Consider the following 24,250-nt stretch of genomic DNA (forward strand, 5'->3'; position numbering starts at 1 on the left):
AAATCGTTTTCGGCCACCGCGCCAGTCTTTATTTGTATTTCTTTGTTTGTTAATAAAAACCCCTTCCCAGTATGTCAGACCTCTGCGCTTCCTTCCCCCGTAAGTCCGTAGTCGTGACAGAATGCCAGCGACCCACCCAAAAGCGCAGAGGTGGAAAGCAGAGGAGAAGAAACGCCGCGAAGGACGCAGCCCGGCGTGGCGAACGCGGACGGCAGGGGAGAGACGCGCCGCCCGTTCTGGTGGAGCGTTTTCTCCCCGAGAAGCCGTGGTACGCGGCGCCGCGTGATGACGTCACCCCCGGGAAACTCCGCGAAACCCGGAAGCGACAACGTCGGCGGGTGAGTGGGCGGAGCGAGGACGTTGGCGTCGGCAGCAGCGAGGAAGTGACGTGGGCAGCGAGCGCAGAAGATGCGACCCCCACGATCTTCGGCATGTCGAGCCAAGAACTCTGCGCTCTGCTGGCAAGGCTCCCCGTGGACTGGGACGACACGGACGACGACGAGAGCACGGGAGACGAGAGTTGGGCTCCGCCCATCGCGCCAGTCTGCGATCGTCGCAAGGTCCGTGGGGACCCACGTCACTTCCAGGGGGGTGAGAAGCGGCAACAACGGCGGCGTTCCTCCAGCGAGGAGGTGGGCAGCCTCCAGCCCGAATGGCCAGAGTACTGCCCATGGGAGCTTATCGCGCCATGGGTCCAGGATGTCCGCAGGGTGGACGACCCTTGGAGTCACCGGTGGGAGGACACGGATGACGAAAGCGATGATGACGTGGATTTTCGGTGGGCGGTCGTTGCCGGGATGGCTCCGCCCAGCGCGCGCGTCCGAGATCATCGCGACGTCCGTGATGACCCATGTGACTTCTGGGGGTACGAGGTGGACACGGACGACGACCAGGATGACGCCGTTTGGGCAGTCGGTGCCGGGATGGCTCCGCCCATCGCGCCCATCCAGGATCGTCACGAGGTCCGTGGAGACCCACGTCCCTCCCAGCAGGGTGAGGAAAGCTGGTGGAAGAGGGCGACGGGAGGTCGCCAGCCAGCAACTGCGCTGCCGGGACTGCCTCGCAGGGAATCCTCCATTCCTGCTCCAGTCGCCGACCCGCCTTCCCTCTGCCCGGACGTTCCCCAGCGAAATGGCAGCGCAGCACCAGCGTCCACACCTGCTGGAGAAGACGTCCACCCCCCTCCACACCACACACCTACCACCATCTCCAGCGACGTGCCCAGCCCTGTGTGGGACAGCCCAATTGTCCCGGGACCCTTCAGTGGGGCAGCAGACACTGATAAGACCACCACCATCCTCTCGTGTCTGCTTGGGTCAGCATGGGGCTGGAGCGCAGCCCTCTGGCAGCAGGGAGAGACAGACAGCAGTTTTCGGGACTTCCAGCAGAGACTGAGGGCGGAGTTTGATCGGCCAGAGCCTGAGCCAGGGATCGAACTCTGCCCCTCCACCACGTCCAGCGCCAGTCAGGATCCGGGGCAAGAAGACCAAGCACTAGCGGGCGACGAGAAGGTCGCGCCTCCCAAGATCCTGGCTGTGCCCCCTGAGGAGGTCCCGGAGTGCTCAGAGAGGGAACTAGACGACCCTCTCTTCTGTCTGTCTCTGTCTGTGTGTGTGTGCGTGGCATATGTGTCCGTATGTCGCCCCCACTTCCCCTCTTTGTGTCCACCAGATGGCGACCCAGCCGCAGAGCCGAACCCCAGGGAGGAGGTTCCTTACCCGAATGTGCTGGTCCAAGGCGAGGTGGACAAGCCCCAAGGTACCCCTAAGTCCAGCCGGGGGGGGTGCTCCCCCAAAGAATTTTTTGGGGGGGTGCAGTTCGGGTTGGGGACTCCTCCTGAGGGGAGGGTAGGTGGGGAAGCGATGGAGCTGGGTCCTCCGGTAGCCAGTGAGGAGGGCGGGCCAGGCATGGGCCTGCGTCTGCCTCCAGAGGGGTGGAGCGCCATAGAGCCCCCGGGTAGGCATGAGGACCCAGCTGGGACAGGCAGGAAGAGGGCCTGCTTGTCCCAACGGACGCAGAAGGGGCTAGCCGGATGGTCTGGCAATGCCCCCCCCTTGGCACCAGGGCCGTGCAGCGAGAGGGGCTGCATAGTCCCAGAAGGCACCAGCCTGGGGTGCCTGGAACAGTCGCCGGAGGCTCTGGGACAATCTCCCTGCGCGGTGCAGGGGGTGACACTAGACGTGTCAGAGGGGACATGTGGAGACAGGGCCCACACGTACCCATATGGATCGGCCCTGATTATTGTGTGCAGGTACGGGAGTCCGGGGCCGCCATGCGGGACCACGCCGGGGAGCCAGGCCGAGGGTCCGGGGCCGCCATGCGGGACCACGCCGGGGAGCCAGGCCGAGGGTCCGGGGCAGTCATGCGGGACCACGCCGGGGAGCCAGGCCGAGGGTCCGGGGCCGCCATGCGGGACCACGCCGGGGAGCCAGGCCGAGGGTCCGGGGCAGTCATGCGGGACCACGCCGGGGAGCCAGGCCGAGGGTCCGGGGCCGCCATGCGGGACCACGCCGGGGAGCCAGGCCGAGGGTCCGGGGCCGCCATGCGGGACCACGCCGGGGAGCCAGGCCGAGGGTCCGGGGCCGCCAAGCGGGACCACGCCGGGGAGCCAGGCCGAGGGTCCGGGGCCGCCAAGCGGGACCACGCCGGGGAGCCAGGCCGAGGGTCCGGGGCCGCCAAGCCTGACCACGCCGGGGAGCCAGCCCGAGGGACCGGGGCCGCCACGCCTGACCACGCCGGGGAGCCAGCCCGAGGGACCGGGGCCGCCACGCCTGACCACGCCGGGGAGCCAGCCCGAAGGACCGGGTCCTCCAAGGGGAGGATACAGCAGGGCAGGAGCCCTGTGGTTGCCGCCGTCCACCCCGCCGCCTCCACTGATGGTACTGTTGGGGCTCCGAGGACGTAGCCCTTGGAGGGGGGGGCTCTGTCAGGATTGCCTGCAGCTGGGCTCCACACCGGAATGCAATCCTGACGCCCCATAAATGCCGGAAGTTTTCGCCCGTTCGGGGTCGCTGGCATTTTCGTGAACTCTATGCACGAACTTGACCTTGTTATGTGTTTTGAGTTCTGGCAATCGCCACACGCCTACGGGTTTGTTTATGTTCTTTATTTAAGTTTAAATCGTTTTCGGCCACCGCGCCAGTCTTTATTTGTATTTCTTTGTTTGTTAATAAAAACCCCTTCCCAGTATGTCAGACCTCTGCGCTTCCTTCCCCCGTAAGTCCGTAGTCGTGACATTGTGAGACATAATTTGCTGCACAGGTCTCAACTGAATGGATTTCTGACGCGAGTTAAAAGCCCTGGTTTCAGCGCAAAAAGTATTAAAAAGTTTAAAAAGTATAAGTACATTGCAGATTTGCAGGTGGCCATTATATAGTGTCAGGGTTAGGATTAGGGTAGGATTTCATCCCTTTTACAGACTGACACACTCATCCATGGGTGAGCAAGTGAATTTGCAATTTAAACAATGGGGGTCAGATGGGGGACATGACAAGTGTGGACATTTTACCATTGTTTTGCGCCGTGTATCTGTAGTATTTAATGGTTTTGCATTTTAGCAAAAGAAAGAAAGTTTTGTAAAAAGATAATACTACAGTTACTGTGATATTTGCTTTATTTTGCACTTGCCTTGATGTGTCCTGGTGTCTGTCCCTACATTCAGAATGAAGGTTTTCTTTGAGCTGTTTTTGAGAGACGTTATTTATCATTAAAAATTCACATCTTCTTAAATGCATGTTGTACTGCACGAAAAAGTTATTTCATCTTTTTTTTTGCACCTGGATCTTGGAGTCTAAAGAAAAAACTTAGAACACATGTAGGGAACATGGCATATTTTATGTATATCATAATTAATTGTATTATATTACAATGTATATGAAAATGTATCTTAAAACTCTAATAATAATAATTATCTATTCCTTTTTACTAAGTAATCAAAAAATAGGAAATGTAATCAGTTATGGCTGCTGTTTAAATGCTTGTGGGTTAAATAATTATCCTTTTCTTTGTTGAGTCATATCAGTTGTAATAGGGTTACAACGGTTCAACAAGTCCATAATTTGGTTCATGTTGCAGTTGCAAAATCAATCTGGTTTTCTATTTATGTAAAACGTAGCACCAGATCGAAAATAGTGTCATATGTGTCACTAGATTTTTGCACACCTAGTCTGATCCGTTGCTGCTAATGAAATGTCCACCCATCTTCAAACCATGTGATGACATGTAAAAATGTCAGCAATATGTCAGCGCCATGCCTCTTCAGCGCCATGGACACTGAAATGATCTCAGCAGGTCCTTTTGTGGCAGGGCTGAAATGCAGTGGAAACGTTGAAGTTCATTTTCATCTCAAAGAGGGACTTTGCAATTAATATGTTCGCACGTCAATAAATTCTGTTTTATATGCTAATTGCCATAATAAAAACGGAAGCAGTAAACAGTTTGGGTCGTTCACAAAACTTTTGGCCACGACTGTACATATTTCTTCTGGTCCATGAAATGTGATTGATATGCTGACAGTGATTTGTGTATTCCTTTTTGCTTTTTATTCCTAGTCTTAATGGTAAATCACAGTAGCCCAGCTGAAGGCTCCACATTTGAAAAAAAAGAATCATTAATCATTGTAAGGACAGGTTGTCTCCTGCTGCAGAAGGGCAGACAAGACCCTTGTGAGCTGTCATTCTGTCAGGCTGTAATGATAACCGCAATGGGTTGAGAGCTTGCACAGCCGCTGAAGGACCTCAGTTACGTAGCATGGGCTCTCTGTAGAACAATGGGGGGGGGGGTGTTGTCCAGCACACCTCTGGCTAATTTCTGCACCAGGCATTAGTGTCAGTGGGTGTCCGGTTACTAATGCTGAGCATTAAGCCTTTTCTTGTCAGGCGCTGCTGAGGATTAGGCCAATTCGAATAATATACATTGTAAGCTACTGAGAGTCGGAGGTGTCATGGCAGCGAGAGTGAGGGAAAGTGTCATTTGTACAGTGGTGGCACTGTGTTGTAATGCTGTAATGGTAATTTTCAGCTCCAGACACAACATGGAATTATGAAAAGGATTCGATAAAAATAGATCAATGCAACCAGAAGGGTTCAGGACAATGAAGATGGAAAATTCTCTACCAACTGTAGTGACTTAAATAAAGAGGATGAAATAGAACATAAGCATGAAACTACATACAGTCATTTCTACTTTTCAGGCTCTTTTCTGGTACAGGGATGGTAAGTTGAAGACTCTGACCATGTGACTGCATTACAGTGTAATGGGGTAAAATGAAGCAAATAAACACAAGAGGGTCAGGGTGAAACCGAGAATCCCTTTCCTGCAATGGAACCCCTGTCTCTCTGAACTTAGCTGAATGCCTCGATGATACAGCAAAAACACCTTCCAAATCAGAAATCAAACTGGATATGCGTTAGAAGGAAGAGGAAGCATTAAAACTTTCTACAAATTTAGGTTAAAATGCACATTTTATGAAGTAAAATGCATACAGTACTGCACCCACTGGATGTACAGTATTTGACAATTTGTGGAACAATCGAGGCATAATCTTTGGTTTTGCTTCATCATACATCTTACTGCGAGAAGAAAATAGCTCATATCATTAAAAATTCAACATGTATTCACCAAAGCAAGACAGAGTGCAACTCCCAAATGCAACATGAGTTATCAGTAAAGAATAAAGGCTTGTGGAGTTAATTTCGCCACTCCGTCTTTAAAATGTTCTCTGCACACATTAAATGTTTAAACACATTAACATTTTCTTGTTCTATAAGAGCTACCAACCAACAGGGATCATCATTTTGTGGTCCATGTTCCAATGTGTGATCTCCAGATTCCCTCACACACTGGAAACTACTGGAATTCATTCAAATTTAGTGAAATATCCTCTGGCTATGCACCGTAGGCAGAAATAAACTCAAGCTAATCTGAACATGAGCCATTGTAACTGAGCTAACTACCACTAGGAATGCAAAATACAGCTGAGTGGCAAATACCAACATTTTTAACGCGGAATTGTAAAGTTAAAAAGCAATGGCCGACGATTTGACTTGCTTAATAATGTGGGCACCTTTTGAACAAGCAGGTTTAGTTAACGGAACGATTTATGAAGATTTATGCTCACATAAATCCAACGTAACTCAGCCCTGAGCACGTTGCACCAAAGCCTTATTTTACTATATTCTATTCACACCATCTAAAAGCAGAGGATATTGGGGTGACTCATGACTCCAAACTGTCATCATAATTATTCATTATGTCGTAAATGAAGATGAATAAAACATAGTACACCTACGTCCAAACCACCATCTGCAATGTTTCTGGCTTAAAAGGAAAATGCCACGCTGGGCACACCACAAAACCACAGGATATAATGTCAGACACGTCGCCTAAATAATAAGCACTATTGGCCATTAGCCCCTGACCGCAGTCTCCCTCAACAAAAATCCATTATTTCGCTCCTGACCCATCCCTGAATTGCAGACGGCCTGAGCAGTGTCAGCCCCAGCGTGGAACCATTCTTGGCGCCGGCCGCGTCGGGTGGAAGCAGCGTGGCAGAGGACGGCCCGGGCCAAGCTCAGCTGGCCTCTCTTTCGGTTCACTCGGGTGCCGAAGCGCATGAAAACCCATTAGTGGCGCCCTTCACGCCACCTACCAGCCTGCGCTGAGCACGCCGCCGCCGCCTGTGTGTCACTTACAGCAGGTTGCCAAAAGACAACATGTGCTTTACCTATCAGCGTTAGCCGGGTGTCTCCGGGAGAGACTCATCTGCGGCTAACCTCAAATGGCACCGGCGCGTTGCCATTATCCACCTGTTGGCACAGGAGGTGTCTCCAGTCGCCAAGTCCTGGAAAGCAGTAGGGGTGTGAACCTTCACCGGCCTCACCGTTCAATTTGATTAATATTATCAAAGCATTGCTTATCGATGCATCACGATGCAGCCCAACAATTTTAACTTCGTTTCCTCACATTAGGTTTTCAAATACATCGGTATTTTAATGATACTTCAGAACCTGGCGCTATTCTGGCATTCATGGTTTCAGGTGTTTTTCAGCCTTAGCACATTGGTACGGCGTCAAATTAATGTATGTACATGTCAATTTCCACCGAAACGGCAATCAAACGCAGCTACAAAGCGCATCAAGAACACATATGCCGTTCATTTCGAACATCTGTGTGGACAAGGGCGAGCTTCTACCCAGAGCGACAGGGCACTTCTTTTGACTACAATATCTATGCCGCCATCAGAAATTTACCAAGCAATGTCATTGTGACATAATCAATCATGTTCTGCAGTGCATCGATGCAGAATCGTCCACGTGTACATCGCAATGCATCGATTAGGAGATAGCAGGCAGGTGGCAGTCCACCTTGTCAGAAGAAATGAAAAGTTCATTGCTGGCCATTGTACACAATGTTGTACGTCCACATCTGTGCAAACAGCAAATCTATAAACTCTATAAACCTCAATTTTTATATAATCCAACATGGACGGAAATGCTACACAGATCCTAACACCTTGTTCTCCCGGTGACACACACGCTTACACGCCTTTGTTGCCACTGTCCTGCGAAGCCACTGCATGTGTCCCGTGCAGTGAGTTATCGTGCCCCGCTGTGAAGGATGCTGGGAACCCGGCGAATGTGTCCAAACAGCAGGAAGCCGTACGTCTGTTTACATGACTGCCGTGCCACTGGCAGGTTCCTGCCGTAAATCACCCAGAGGCTGCGCTAGTATCAACGCCAGCAGATTTCACAGCCTCTCGGGGGGAGAGAGAGGGAGAACACACACTCACGGCCCAGCACTTCTGACTGGTCCAAACGACCCCAGGCTCTTTAGCAGCATGAATGGGACTTGTCATGAAAGTGCAGCCAGAGAGTGGACCAAGGTTACAACAACACGCGGCCCAGCAAGAAAAATGACCCCCAGCACTGTGTAATATTATGGTGACAAGCTGTCATGCGACCTCCTGTACCTGAAATAATGTTCCCTGTCATCTACTTCACAATATGTTATGTATAAGTAGATGATCAGCAGCCATTTGAAGACAAGACAAATGCAAAACCAATCTGCTTGTCATGCCCATGCCTGGTGGACGCTCCAGATAGATTAACAGGGTGGCCGACCATGTCCTGTGGGGTAAACACTCCTGCCCAGCAAACTTTTGATCAGCTTTGTCATTGTCTCCTAACTATGTCCTTTTTAATAAGCATTTGACTTGTTTTGGCTCTTTTATCTGACTTTTATCTAGCCATGTGCTCAATGCTGTATGTCAAAAATCCATCCCTGCTTTTAAGATATCATGGTTCTGTGCTATGTTTCCGCTCCTTCTTTATAACCCGATAAAACAAGGCATAAAATAAGCAAAGATAAAGTGAGTGCAGGTCTCAGCTCCATTAAGACTATGAAACATTTGTGTTATGGAAGAGCATCCCAAAATAACCCCCATGCAGAGCTGGTGTTCCAACCCTAAAAGCTGTTATTTCGGAGAAGACACGTCATTTTATTTATTTTATTTTTCTGACACATACGGCTGTAATTAAAAACGGCATGTTCACACCAATCTCAGCAGTGACACAGCCCACCTGTCACCGTACTCTTATTAACTTGGAGTTTGTAATAATGCATTTCACATGGCATTAGTTGTCTTGATTATTGGTTGCTACTTGGTAATTTTTATTAAATTTTTAATAAATCTTTTATTGATCTTCATATGAGCCAAGACTATAAAACACTATTCTCATTTGGGTTTTGGCAATACATATGACACCAATGATCCATTATCCACATGTTAAAATTCAGATCAAACATTCTTTAAACATATAACTTGTGTTATGTGACAACATTTTATTATGCATTTTATCATCCCACATTGTTCCCACATGTCTCAAAAATACTGAAATTTGCATTACATGCAAGTCAGTTATCATGAGATGAAATCAATTATTTAATACCTCAGTCCCAGTGTAACAGTAACCTATGACCCCTACTGTGATGTTTTTGTGACTGGGGTGGGGCTGTGTGAACCAGGCAGGAAATCTATAACAACCCCTCTGAGAGTCTCTTTTTTTTTGCACATTCAATGCACCATGTTTTTAGCTCAGCTTTGTTAAAAAGGAAGGAACAGGCAGACAGAGTTTCAGTGTCACTTCTGAGGCTTGAACAATGTCTCTGTCTCAGAGAGACAGCTTCTGGCGATGTCTAATACAAAAGCAGCTACCTTAAGCACGGCCAGGCTGTCCACATTATTAGCTCTAGAGTTCTGTTTTCCATGCTGAGCGTTCGGCTCTTGCCGAAATGCGGCCTTTTTTTATCTTGTCAGTCTTTATCGCGGCACCATGAGTAATGGACAGTTTAAATGAAAGCGGGATAGGTGGACTGAAAAGAAATGCCGGCTCCATTGTGCACGATGGTCCTGCTGGGACCCTCAGTGCTCTAATGGTGATAAGATGCCGCTCTTCTGGAAAGAGGTATCCATTTGTAACCTCTACACCAATTTTTCCCACAGTTCCCATCAGATCTAGTGGACAAGAGATCCGAGCGGACACAGCTTTGCTTAGTCCGTGCTGCACAGTGAGCATTATGAGCAAGAGAAGCCCAGACAATGTAAAAAAAAACACTGACCTAATCACAGCATTACCACATATTTAGATGCAATTTAGATGCGAACAGCAAATAATACTGAGTTTTGTATTATACTTTCACTACATACATTTATAACATTATATAAAATGTATACATAATGCATATAATGTATATATAATGCATAAAAGTATTGGCTTCTGGGCCTCTTTTCAATAAAACACAAAGAGAAAAATGTGCACTCACATATGTTTTAACTGTTGACAGAGCGGTGTTATTAAAATGCATAGAGATTAGATCCACTCTGCATGAAACGTAACTGTGTGAAATTTTAAGTGTATTTCAACACCAGGGAGATGTCTCTGACCTTGCTGGTGAATTGAATTAAGCATGACACCGCGAACCGCGAGCCCAAACTTGCATTCAAATGTGTATAAAAAAGCAAAAAGAAGTAACGATGTGCTTTTGACATCATCTGTGTCTCATTTAAAGCATCTCCATACATGCTGTGTACAATACACCCACTCGGAGCTCGTCGTTTCTGAGTGTGTATGTGTGTGTGTTTGGGGGGGGGTGATACAGAGAGACAAAACTCAGCTGCCCTCCAGCCAAGTCTACAACACCTTCTCTGGGGTCTTCATCTCCAGTGCACAACCCCCCCCCCCGAAATGTTCCCAGCATTTACGAACACCTCCTCTGCGCAGGCCAGTCACGCACAATGGCCCCTATTCTCAGTTAAAGCGTCTGCAGCTGAGCGTTGCCTAGCAGGGCGACAGAAGGAAATCGCTGCGTCCAGCAACATGACAATAATCAGAGCACAAATGAGCGTGACGATGTCCAGATCAGTGGCCGGGGAAAAGATCTACTTCGGCTAACGCGGTCGTGTTGTCGGACTCAGTGATAAATCAGACTGAATGTTCTCCAGATCTGTTGATCATATCCCGCTGAGTGAGGAGGATCCAGCTGCCCTCAATGTTTAAACATTTAATAAACGCTTTAAAATGTACTTGAATATTAACTTGAACTTAATAAAGTGACGTGATTGTTATTGTGATACACAGCAGCACAGCACACGGTGTGCACAGTGAAATGTGTCCTCTGCTTTTTACCATCACCCTTGGTGAGCTGTGGGCAGCCATGACAGGAGCCCAGGGAGCAGTGGGGATGGTGCTTTGCTCAGGGGCACCATGACTGAACGGGATTCAAACCAGTTCAAACCCCACTTACTGCCATTGTGTCCCTGAGCAAGACACTTAACCCTAAGGTGCTCCTGGGGGGACTGTCCCTGTAACTACTGATTGTAAGTCGCTCTGGATAAGGGTGTCTGCTCAATGCTGTAAATGTAAATGGGACTTGCTGAGCATAGCTGACGTCACCTTGGCCATGAAAACTAAGGAAACTGGCTTCACTGACCTGGTCGTCGTAACGGTAGGTGAGAAACTGCTCTCCTGTTGTGTCCTCCAGAAAGCTCCCTTGAGGAGACAGAGCAAACTCAGGAAGAAAGTAGGCACTCTGGGACTGACCCGTTTCTGACTGTGTGGAGAAAAGAGGGAAAATGAAATCAATATTAACACACGTCCATATGGCATTTGCTTAATTATTTCATTCATGGGCAGAATCTGGTTCCTCCACAGACAATGCCACAACCACACGTGTTTCTGTGTCAACAGGATATCTGAAGATATTAAATTAAAAAAAGTGTGTTTAAAAAGTGCACACGACACCTACTTAGTGGAGAATTTTGCATAAACTAATAAATACAATGTTTTTCATACTTTTTCTGTTTGGTCTAAAGTCAAAACTGTCCAAGAGTAATTGTAATAAACAGACTCTGTTTATGAAAACATCACTATAGATTATGTTCTGGGGGACAGAAATAATTACACACCAACCTTTAACTTTCAGGCAGAACACACTCCTTTTTGTTCACTGTTCATTATTAAAACCCCAGAGTTGCACCACTGTGCTCCGTGGTAAAAATCTGCGCTGACATGGCAGATGTGCAACACCAAAAAAAAAAAAAAACCCAAACAAACACGCTTGTCTGTTCAGGTGCACGCTGTCCCTGTCCAGGATTATAAAGTCAGTCATGAGCTACGGACCATAAATCACAACATTCATAGCACCAATATTCATTAACAAAGCCAAAATGCTGGATTCCGCTGATGCTGTCAAAACAGAGTGAGTAAAATAATAATTCTACCACTGGAAACGCAACAAATCCATACAGAACCAGAGTGGAATAGCACATGAGAAAGAGGCCAGTCATACTGGCCGATATGGCCTCATACTTAGAAGTGAATGAGCATCAGAACAGCCTTAAATTACAGAATTTTTGCTTTTATATAGGTTGTAGTGGTTCTCTAATTCTGTACCTGAAGTCTCTTTCTGAAATTCAGCCTTAAATTACAGCCACTTTGAGCCAGGACCACAATGAGATTTCCCCAGGACGTGTTGTTTTGGTGTGTGTCGTATTTAAATGCTAATGAGGAGGAGAGAGGCGGGACGAGGAGGAGAGCGGCCTATCGAAGTTGAGGGACATTTGCAGAAATTACGTCATCAACACCATTCACCAACCATGTTTGGTGCACACAGGAAGTCAGCGATTATCCAGAAAAAATACATTTGTGCTCACCGATCAACTCCAATGCTTCACACGTTGTTAGCTATGACGGTTGATAGAGATAATTCTTTAGCGGAGGGGTGTGAAATTCTCGGAGCAGAAAAAGCATGAGAAAGGGGAGGTAACCTTTCCACTTATGAGACATAACAGGCCAAATTCCAGAAGAGTCCGTCTGCAAAGCAGAACGTCCAAAGCACTTTTTACACCTATCACCATTTCTAGCCACTGCAGGGCCATAGACAGGCTAGATTATTAATGTTAAATATGATAGGGGACCTTTAATGCTACTGGTCATTGCCCATGGCCCCTTCTACTAACAGGATAGAAACTGCTCCTCCAAAAGATCTTCCCTCATAATGTGCTTTGATGATGAGGAAGGCTGGACTGGGTTCAAATATTGTGACTGGTGAAAGGGGGTGTGGTCATTCTGGAACACTCCAGTCGACAAAATAGCTTAAGGGAATGACTTTAAATGTGTATATAGGAAACAGATGTATACAGGGAGGTGCCGGATGGTGGTGCAGGGGTTAGCAACCTGGCTTCACACCTCCAAAGTTCTCATGCACACCCCTTTTTCTGACCAAAGGCATGCAGGGTAGGTGGATTGGCAACTGAATTGAACATAGGTGTGAGTGAATGGTGTATGTGTGTTTGCCCCGCCCTGGGCAAGTGACCCGGGATAGGCTCCGACAGCCACGACTCTGAGTAACAGGACTAAGGTTAAGGACACATGTAGAAATACCCATCAATAATACATTAAAGTGTGTCACTTTAAAAGCTTAAAGACTTTATTGTCGTTGCACAATCATAATTAGCACAACAGTACAATGAAATTGAGGTCTGGCCCACTACCCCTACTGCAAAAATGAATGAATAAATAAATACAAATACAAATCTGTACAAGAGTCATCAGAACAAGTTGAATGAGTGAGGTAGCGTGCTGGTGAGTAAATGTAATGTAGTCGCAGCAGAGCAGATGCAGTTTATGTGTTCGAGTTAATAAGTTAATGAGTTCTATTAGTTCTTGTCCTCCGCGTCCTGAATCTGAAGCACCCCATGTAGCGATGCTGCGGGCCTTCTTGAGACAGCGGGTGTTGTAGTGACATCTTCCCTTGCCTGATATACACACATGTAAGTACAGTATAGGGTTCAAATAATCAAATCAGCATTTGGAATTGCACGTTAGCTAAGAATCTGACATTTCTCGTAATTTAATTTTAACATGTTTTCTAACACTGTTCCAATAACCCCTACAAAGCCTCTTCCATTACATATGGCTGTGGATGCTCCCTCCTGACCTCCTTTGTACATGACCATTCGAACCTGTTGCTACCGATTCTCTGTAATCTGTCATACATTGTCTTTTCCTTCCCGTCTCCCTTTCTTTAAAAATGGAGAAAAAGGGGGTGGCTCAAGAAAGTACTCTATATTAAAACATGGTATTTATTTTGGTGAGGACATTAACATTTTATTGATTCAGCCTTCAGCATTCACCGTAATCCTGATCACTGTTAAACCCAGAGTAATTTTTTATTTCCCACAGTCAAATGAATTAGAATAAGACACACCGAGGTACGTCAAAATCTCCCAAGAAATCATTACTGGAACAGTGCTGATGGGGTGACTTCATGAGAGGAATTGCAGCTCGCGGCTATTTATAATTAATGGAAGTGCTGAGGCCATGTAATAAAAACTCATGTACTCGTGGGAGTGGGCCTCTGTTACACTCAATAAAGCGAAATCAGGCATTTGTAATGAGGACGAAAAAAAATTCTGGCTTTAACTATAAACGAATAAATATGAAAAAAAAAAAAAAAAAAAAAACAGTCCCAGTTGGACTGTCCCTGCTGGACATCTGTGTGTAAGACGTGGAACTCTGTGGCTATGAATACATTTAGGGCCAGCTGCATGGCCGCCGCAGGCTTTTAAAAGCACTTAGAGCTCCCAATGCTGGCGACCCGTCTGGCATGCGCTCCCATTAGGGTTCGGCGCGCTTTCATCGGTGACATGGTGCCTCATTGACAGCCCTGAATTAACAAACCGGTATCTGCGGGCTTACCGCCACCTCACATGCCGGCTTGAGGTTGTGGCTCCACTTTAGAACAAGAGGGCCGTATCAGGCACCCTCTCTCCCTCCCGATAACACTTCTGAGCTCAGACACCAGACGCTGACTCCGGCTTCCAACCGGACTCCAATCAGCCTAAACAAGCCCTCCCCATCCTGCACCAGATCTCCCATAAAGCCCCTGTCCACCTAACCCCGCCAAGCGGCTGGTGGCCCAGATAGTATTTCAGCCCAGAAAATAAAAATAATCATCCCGTTCATCCCCGCTGGTGAAGACATACTGGAGGGTGGGGGGTGGTGGGTGCCGTTCGGTGTCTGACACCTATTTGAACCCTGGAGGCCCATCAGGGCCTGAAATGGCTCCCACAAGCTCTCGGCTGAGATAACACGCGGTGCAGACGCACAATCGGATCTATGTGCTGGGAGGGAGGGAACCCGCTGTCAGGCGATCAAAGCAGCCCGAGGGCAGCCATCTCCAATCAGCGGGAAAAGGAGGGAGCCGGGACGCTCTGCCATCCTCCGCTCGTGTGAAATCTCCTGTTGCGTTCGGCCGCGAAAAAAAAAAAAAAAAAAGCGGCGGCTTACAGCGCACCCCCCGAACGCAGGTGCGCGGGTTTCGTCCGCAGCCCCCTATTTACATCTCGCAAAATGTTTTCCATTAGTGGACTTTGGAGCCATTGTTTGTCCGCCGGGACACCGAGCCAAATAAGTGTACATTCATGGCATGAATTCTAACGGCAGGGATGGGGGGTGAAAGGCACCGTATTCCCCAAATAGAGAAGAAAAGCAAAATGCCTCAAGTCGATCTGGCTCGATGCGCTGCATACGGACCACAAGTCGAGCAGCACGCATCCCGGTGACCTGTCAGCCTCGGCAGGTGGGGCGGGGCGGGGTGGGGGGGGTGTCGTTTGTTCGCCGGGAGAGCTTTTCGTACCACATCTGGCCGTGCTCGCTTGCCCCCCGCCGCGTAGGTCGTTGAGACGGCGCTGCCGCCCCGCCGGCCTGGTTCTGCTCTCTAATTGAGTTTGCGAAACCTTTCAAGTGTCGACCACGTCTGGGGAGCCCAGCCCACCTCCGATTGGAGGTCTCTCTCTCTCTCTCTCTCTCTCTCTGGGTACAATGTGGGGTACATTACGTCCCTTCAGTGGGGAAGAGAGTTAGAGAGACGGAGGAAAATGTCAGCTACTGTAACCCGAACTGGGTTCGTACCGAGGGACGGCCAACACATTTCAATTAGGACCTTGGCCTTCGTGGCGAAGGCCGATATGGGAGCGTTCGTTTGCCGCCTCGCTCCCTGCTGCAAGTGCTCCGCCTGGTTCTTCGCGAGCCTGGTTAGAAAGGCCAGGTGTCAGAAGCAGAAGTCGGCCCTTTGATCTCACGGTGTGGAAGGCGGGGCTGCATAAAGAAACAATTTCTTCTTGTTTAACTTGTTTAACTTGCTTAATGCCAAACAGGGGTAAATCTGTCCTTCATCCCAAGCCACCAAACACAGTTGCTCCTGTGTCTGGGTCATTACAAGACAAACATTAACAGTATTACGCGTCGTGAAAATATATGCCGCCAATGTGTGAAAGCAAATGCATGTAAATAAACTTGTAAGTGTAGTAGCGGGAGTTTACTTCATGATGGGTATTCACTTCTGAAGACAATCAAATGCATTTATGCTAAAGTGCCAAACATGAATGCACTGACCACTCAGCCGGGGTTCACTGCGGCTATGTTGTCACAAGTGTGAAACAATAATTGGTTGCCACTCTTTGGCTCCCTGTGCAGCAAAAACGCCACCCTCAACAAGTACTTTTAATAACCCTCGTGCACATACATACCCTATATATAGCACCGGGAAATTATCTCAGAATAAAAGAAAAATATATATCTATGCCACCCTGCACTAAGACGTATTTTCTTCTCAGATAGGATGTGTGAGATGAACATGTTTCCATGCAGTGCTTGGTCGAGCCATTTAACTGATTATTGACTATAAAAGGTGGTGATTGACTTGCTTTTACGTCACACACACCGAAAGAACAGATATACAATTCAGCCAGAGGTAAAATTCTGTTGCTGATTCAATGATTCACTGTGATATTTAACATGTTAGAAAACTTTTCATTATATGAAGCTTATATGGACCAGGGTTGTTGGGGTTGCTGGAACCTAGATGTATTGCAGGAACAAACCCAGGGCAAGGCACAAGAACACACAAAAGGACCTATTCAGCATCTCCAATTGGGCCGACCAGAATGTAACTCACATCTTAGACCAGGACTTCTATCCAAGTCTCATTGTAATAATGCAGAAGCTCTAACTGCTGCAATACCACGCCGCCCTGACCACATCTACATTAAACAAACCTAAAACAAAGAATAACCAGAGCAGTGAGTCAGTAGGACTTATCATCTGCCTGCATTGTGCCTACCTGCCCACTACACACTCGCAAGCACATCGGCACAGTGCAGCTACTCCGCGAGTCGAGACATATCTGACAGGCCGCCTGACACCCTACACAGGGGGGCTACAGTCAGATATAGCACGCTGCTAATAGACAACAAATCTATAGACCTTCCAGCTGAGGAGTTGCGAGGGCGTGAGGAAAAGGACTAAATCCCACATCGCCAGACAGAAGCGTCCTTAATCCTGCAGAAGAGAGGCCGGAGGTGACAACATCACCGAGGCATTCGGGAGAAAATGTCACAGGCCAAGTTCCAGGAGGCGAACGGATTGCCCCCTTTTGGGGGTGTCAAGGCCAGCCAGGGGCTTTAGAAGCCACTAATCCCCATGTCCTTTCAGTTATATGATACGGGAGAGAGGATCTTATGGAAACTGCCGGGAGCTTGGCAGAAAAGGCTGCATGCACAGTCCTCTGTTTAACAGCCCCTTCATCTGTAACCTAGAAAATGAATACCACCCAAAATGGGCTGTGGCGACCAGGAGCATGGGAAGATATCATTTGGCAGTTCAGACCAGCTCTCTTCTTTATCTGGTAAAATACTATTTGCCAGCTGTAGTGAAAAAGCCAGAACATCAGGACTCCTCTTGTTGCGTATTTTGACTGATTTATAGGCCCCGGATTTTGTTCATGTTGATGATGACTTGCAACAAGTAATTGGCCAAAAAAAAAAAAAAAACACCAACTAGAACCATTGCAAGTGAAAAAAAATTCCAGCCCAGCGGTTTCATATTGAAAAGATGTGTGTACCGTGTATTTTGTATGTGTGTATTTTATGTGTGCTGAAACTGCGGTATTCTGAAAGTATTCTGTAAAGGAATACATTACTAAATACACTCATGACAATGCATTCAGTATCCACCCCTACTGGCTGTTTTCTATCTACTTGTCCAATTGTTCACTTTTAATGCAAACCAATACGATCAATCACATTTATCCCATCAGCATTTGTATCATGCCAGTCCTCCAACGTTATGGTACCTCCATCCATAGGGTTAGTGAGAATTTAAATGACATAAATTATATAATCACCATAATTCAACCCAATTCAACACAGCATCTTCACCACACCCAAAAATGATCATGCCTCATCTATCAAAACATATTTTTGTGTTGAATCTGTTTCATGAATCCAAAATCATTATAACACGATGATCCAGGAATCAGCACCACAGACAGCTCCTCTTTACTATTCAGTAACTACCTTTTACTAACACATTAGTTACATGAAATAAATGCATGGAATTGGTGCTAGGAGAGACAAATGAGCACCGCCCTGTCCTGTATGGCCTTCACTGGATACCCTCCAGCACAGAGGTTTCCAGAGGTGGAAATGGTATCTGATGGAAATCAGAAGTTACAGCCACTCTCCCCCCACAAGCTGTGAGGTGGTATGGGTGCTCTGGACAGCCCACGGTCTCCAGAAGGCTATAAAATGGTGGAGGGTTACGATCCAGCCACAGACTGCAAATCAAACCACACACTGTTGTGCAAAAATAAGCTTCCAAGAGCTCCAACACGTTGAAAAGAGGAAAAAGGACAGTTCACAAGCGGTGTAGGACTGCACTCTTCATTACTAAACACACTCATTGGAAAAGACTTATATAAACATTTGTTACGTCCTTTTGGCCGTGGAGTGGTTTGAGGTGCTCTGTGTTTGGTGTGTGTTTCCCTTTTAGGCTCTTTGCTAGGTGGAGATTGGAATTGACGGTTCCGCCTACCTATTCCCTCATCACCACCAACAACAACAACATTTATTTCTTATAGAGCCCAAAATCACATACAGTATGCCTCAATGGGCTCATCATCAGTCAGCCAATCAACTCATCAGACAGGAGCACTTAAGGACAACTCCAGCCAGCAGACGGGGCCCTTCGTTGTGGAGGAAGCTAGAGAGGAGAGTTTCGGAGTGTTGAAGATTTAGAGAAAAGCCTCTGTTGCGAGTTAGTGTGGTTAGTGTTGTTAGTTGTGTTTTTGTGTGTTAACTGTAAAGTCTCTCCGTTTATGGCGTGTTGTTCCTCCTGTGGGTTGTTGTTAGTTACAGAACTCTAGGTTTTGGTTGGTTGTTCACTTCTCACTGTAAATAAAAGCACAATATTTCACTTCGGCCTGGTAGGTTTTTTTTTGTGAAGTGATTGTCACACGTGATACACAGCACACGGTGCACACAGTGAAATTTGTCCTCTGCATTTAACCCATCACCCTGAGTGAGCAGTGGGCAGCCATGACAAGCGCCCGGGGAGCAGTGTGTGGGGACGGTGCTTTGCTCAGTGGCACCTCATTGGCACCTTTGCGGCTCGGGATTCGAACCGGCAACCTTCTGATTACGGGGTCGCTTCCTTAACCGCTAGGCCACCACTGCCCCAGGTGTGTATTCCCGCCTCACACATCCCTCTCCTTGGTTATCACGAATCTCCCGAACCGTAGACGGGGTTCGTATCAGAGGTTTTGTCTGAGGCTTAAGAGATTTGAGGCAAATCAGAGAGAAGAAATGACTGCATCCAGCTGATTGGCAGAGGGTGCGGTGTCCAAAAAGGAGCTTCCCTGTTTACAGCAGTGCAAAGTGAAAGGCCACACTGTAGTGGTCTATGAAAGAGTCTTTTTAAACCAACTGGGCCTGAAGAGCCTCAACTCACAACCTGGTTCTGAAAGACTGAGAGAGAGAGGGAAAGTTTGAGGTCGAACAAAATGTAAAAGGTTAAGGAGGGAGCAGATAAGTGATCTTTTCACCTTTGGCTGAAGCCCTATGCTGGTTATGGGCCAAATCCAACATGAATGAAGTCTTAGAGTATGAGGTTCCATCCTGAGTACTACATAAAGCCAGAACGATAAGGACTAAAAATTATGTTGGCGCGAACAAACACTATAAAGCACGTTCTCTCTATTATTAGAACACTATTGTGCTGAATTGACAGAAGTGCCAAAGTGTGTGCTTTATGAATACAGGTCTCTCTGCTGAAAAGGCCGGCTGATACATTGAAGAGGTTGGTATTGTAATATGAACATTCTATATCTAAAACAAAAAAAAAACGATCATATTATGATTTTATTTGCAGATTGTGTGAAGATACGGCTCCATTGTTTGCATAACTGATTATTATGCCTGGCGCATGCTCCTTAACTACCAGTAAAACATTTCTGATGAATGTTGATACTGAGAAAAATTTGGAAAATATTGTCATAGAATTTCACAGCATGTCACTTAGTTCCTCAAGGTCCTCTGCACAAGGTTGGCCAGCGTGCACAAGACCCTGGACGAAAACAAGAAACGCAGGGCCCGTTGATAGACAGCATGTGTGTTTTATTAAGACCAATTTTCTATCATTTTGCTAGGCCCCAGAGTTACCCGTTCTCAAAAGAAACCTATTTATGTTTAGACCTGATTAAAGACGTTATCTGCAAAAGTGTAATTAGGAGCAGCTGAGGGTTCGGCCCTCCTCAAAGAAACATAAATCCAAAATGTGGCACTGGACGTTAGCTGAAGAGCTTGTGGCTTAACGTCTAAAGAGATAATGTGCATTAGATAATTGAATAAACCATATGTATCTCTGGCCAGCCCCATGAAACATTACATCAGTAAATTCTGAATTAAACCCCCCCCCCCAAAAAAAAGGTATATTTATTCACAAAGCCACAGGGAATATGTTTCAAGGGAAATGACAACACAATCTGGAACCCCCATTTAGAACAGCAGCACAAAGCTGGATCAGATCCCGGAAAAGATTGACACGAGGGCCTGTTGCTAATGTGGCTAGTATCACACATGAAAATCTGTTGCTGTCAAATTTGTGAGCGTTCACATTTTAACCCACAACGCCTGGTTCACACAAGGAAATCAAAGCCTCGGCGATACGGAGTGACCTCAGCATAGACAGGGGGCTCCATACCATAAAACCGCTCCTGATGTAAACTCAAGATTACATCCATTTTATAAGGGTAACGTTACACACGTGTTTTGCAGAATTGCAAATAAGCTCAATCAATGGACCTCCTTTCACACAGGGCCTCCAGGTTGACACAAGGAGCTTCAACTGTGGTGGCGGTAATACCGCGTACGTCTACACTAGCGGCACAATAAACACATGCCGTATATTGAATTCCAGCCCTTCCAGTCGTGGCCAATTTCGCTTCCGCCTTTTGCCCTGAGGGAGCTTCGCCTCATGAAGTTTCTTATTCTGTTCCATTAAGCCAATTAAATTTTAGCTGTATGCTTAGTCAGACACCATGAGGAGAAAACCGTCCCATTCTTGCCTTAACGTCCACGGAGCTTGTGCCGATCGTTGGCGAATTGGTGAATTCTTGAAGACAACTTTTCTGGGCAAGGGACGCCACACAAACAAAATATCTGTCTAAGGATGAACTCTTCCATCAAACTTTCCTTGCGACGGTCAGGTGTTTATTGCCGGCTGTAAAACAGTGTTCACTGCGGCAGCTGTGAAATTAACAACGCAAGAAATGCGGTTAAACCGAGGCGACGTCCAAGCGGAGCAAGCCGTGATCGGACCGGGACACTCAAGGACACTTGACTTTTGAGCCACTCCAGTTACTCTCAGCTCTATTTTCCTCATGCATCATTATGAATAGTCAGTCTGTTCTGAATTCATAGAATATGCATTGACACACTCAGAGGAGTCCATTTTTTTACCCATTTGTTCAAACTGTAATGGCGAATGCAAGCTATGTAAGGGCTTGTAATGTAAGGTTGTTGGGTCTGGTTCTCACATGTAACCTCACGTTTGGTACATTAAAATGAGTCTCTTCTTTTTCCTAAACTTGACGAGACATTTTAAGTAATGGATGTTCCAAATTGCATTTAGTCCAGTTAGACGTGATTGTGTCTTTACTTCCATACTTGTAGTATTTTCTAACCTGCGATAGGCACAGCATCACATGCTAAACATGGGGCTTAATTACTAGTGTAATTAAGACTTACATAAAAACAAGAAAGAGACACAACCTTCAATTTTTGACGCATGGGTTTAAAATAATCCAGAACGAGGCTCCTCCCAAATAGCAAAAATGGTAGATAGCTTCTATTCTTCAAGACACTGTGTTTTTTTTCTTGTTTCATCTATAAATGTAAAACATTCAGCTTATACTAACAAACAGGCAACGCTCTCGGTGCTCAGCACTGCGCTCAGCCCCAGTTCTAAAATAGTGCCAGTGGGCTCAATCAGACATTCCATACATTAGGCTGTAAGGTAAAGTCAATTTATAGTTCAGGCCACCAAGCACAGCCCCTCCGCATAGAGCCTAAATTTGCCCGGCAGACATGGCTTGGGACCTGAGCGTTGCGCACCAAAATCCCCAAAACCATCCTTCCACTTTACCACTGATGAAGGCGAGCGGAGGGAAAAATGGCGCCACAGCACGCAGAGTTCACGTGCTTGAGAGGCTCTCCTGCGCTTGAGGTTTGCTAGAAAAAGTGTCGACGTCGCGAAGAAAAAGCAATACCAACAGATGGCGCCAAATATGATATTTCATAACAAGTATTTTCATAAGTCAGGAAAAAAGTCTGGGGGGGGGGGGTGTCTTATATTTGGGCCAGTACGGTATTTTTATATCCCCTGGTGTCTTCATTTGCCAGCCTCGGGGGACATTTCTGTCTGCCAGGTGTGAAAGTGAAGGGTCAGAGAGCGTAAGTGGATTTGCCAGACTCTCCTCGGCACATCTGCTCAGCCAGTTGTGCCCTCGTCTCGGCTACAGGCCCCACCAGAGGCTCGCGTCCAAAAAAACGATAAGACCAGAAATCAGCAGCTACCAGAGAGAGATCTCGCCCGATCACATGCCACGCGCGCGGGCTGAATGGAATCATTCAGCAACACGCGAGCAGGTACGCACATTCTGAGACGTTTCCCCTAATTTAATCTGCGACCGCCACTCCCCGCCGGCCCCCGTCCATTCCTGAGGTTTTCCCCTCGCAGACTGCGCCCTGAGCAGCAAGATTCAGCAGGAGCACTCCGACCAACGCCCTGGTCAGACCTGCTCGGTCAGAGGGGTTAAAAGCAGAGCGAGGTGCAAATGGTGGTTAAAAAAAAAAAAAAACACAATATATTAGAACCACCTGTCTTGACACCGCCGCTTTCACTGCCGAAAATCCCCAGGCCATTTAACAAGTCCCCGGGGCCACTCCGGGACAGACATAAATCAAGAGAAAGCGTTTAGCTGCAAAGGCAAATATTATCTTAAAAGATTGTTGCGCAGGTTGCGGACCGTGGTACAAGCTTAAAATCCGCGCCGACAGAAACGTAACGCGTTCCGTTGAAAAATGCCTCAGGGCCCGCTTTCCTGCAGTGATAAATATCCTGCCCAGGTATGAAAGTGAGGTTCCCTTTTTTTTCTCTCTCTCTAAACCCGACTAGGAGATGCAACCGTTTCCGAGCGAAATTCGCCACGCGCCCGAGAATCTGTGCCAGTGGAAAAGATGACCGAACAATGACAAAAGCATCCGACAGAATCACAATCCTTCGAACGCTCTGCCATGTTAATGCCAGCGAAGTACCTGGTAGCGGCTCCAGCTCGTCTGTTCGCTCGGCCCATAAAAAGATCAGAGGGGGCAATCCAGAACTTCATGCCTACAACAGCCAGGCCTGGGTGAATCTTTGCCAGACAAACTCCCGACAGCAACGGATGACATAAAATTATTTTTTTTTTAATTAGCCAACCAAGCAACTTTCATACTGCACAGTACACAGTATCTCTAAAGGTATACATATACTTGCTACATATGAGTATACATAAACATTTCCATTGTTGGGTCCGTACAGTGCACTGTAATCTGTAGTGTGCACTCCTTACCACTAGGGGTCAGTGTCGAGGTCGCAAAAAAAAAAATAATGAATGCTTGTATCTTAAAATCTGTTGAGTGCATCTCTGTATTGCATCTCTGTTAATTCTTGAGTATGTGCGCGAAAACCAACGGCAAGAACGTAGGATATGGGCCACGGCTGTACATACATACATACAAAACATACATACATACATACAAACATACATACATAGTTAACAGCAATTTCTGCCTTAAGCCAGAAATGCACTTGCTGTGAGCTACATATGCGTATCCGTACACAGTTGCGTTGTTATCATTGGTGCTGAAATACTTGCGTCCGTACGGTGCGTTGTAATCTGTAGTGTGTACTCCTTGCCTCCAGGGTCAAGGCCGCAAACCAAATATATTAATGTATACTCGTATCTTTAAATCGTCCTCTGTTGATTCCCGATCTGCCACAACGGCGCCCCTATGTAATTACCCAGGTATTGCATCCGTATTCGTATACGTTCTGTCAATTTTTCCGTATGTGCACAAAAAAGTATGCAAAGAACTCAGCATACGGAACTTACGTACATGAGTATGTAGTTAACAGCAAGGATACTTCTGCCTTTAAGGGTGGATTCCTTAATGTCCAGCACCACTACAGCGCCAGAATCAAAGTAAAAATGCATTTTAAAGGGCTGAATTTACTGAATGTGTTACTGGATTGAAATAAATTGCGATATCATGTTGAGTAACGCCCGCAGTGTAAAGACTTGCAGGGAA

At 47.0% G+C, this 24,250-nt stretch overlaps 1 protein-coding gene across 5 annotated transcripts in view; it reads right to left on the reverse strand.

Moving 5' to 3' along the window:
- Positions 1-24,250, reverse strand: part of adamtsl3 (ADAMTS-like 3) — a 90,559-nt gene that overhangs the window by 65,401 nt on the left and 908 nt on the right. For 4 of the 5 annotated variants that reach the window (XM_028956533.1, XM_028956531.1, XM_028956532.1 and 1 more), the window contains one exon: positions 10,990-11,109. In XM_028956533.1, the coding sequence (XP_028812366.1) occupies positions 10,990-11,109 (120 nt within the window). Of the gene's footprint in view, positions 1-10,989; positions 11,110-14,258; positions 14,369-24,250 lie in introns of those variants that run through there. The other variant, XM_028956534.1, reaches the window with a different exon arrangement.

Source organism: Denticeps clupeoides, chromosome 16 (assembly GCF_900700375.1).
Source record: "Denticeps clupeoides chromosome 16, fDenClu1.1, whole genome shotgun sequence".
Classification (NCBI taxonomy): Eukaryota; Metazoa; Chordata; class Actinopteri; order Clupeiformes; family Denticipitidae; genus Denticeps; species Denticeps clupeoides.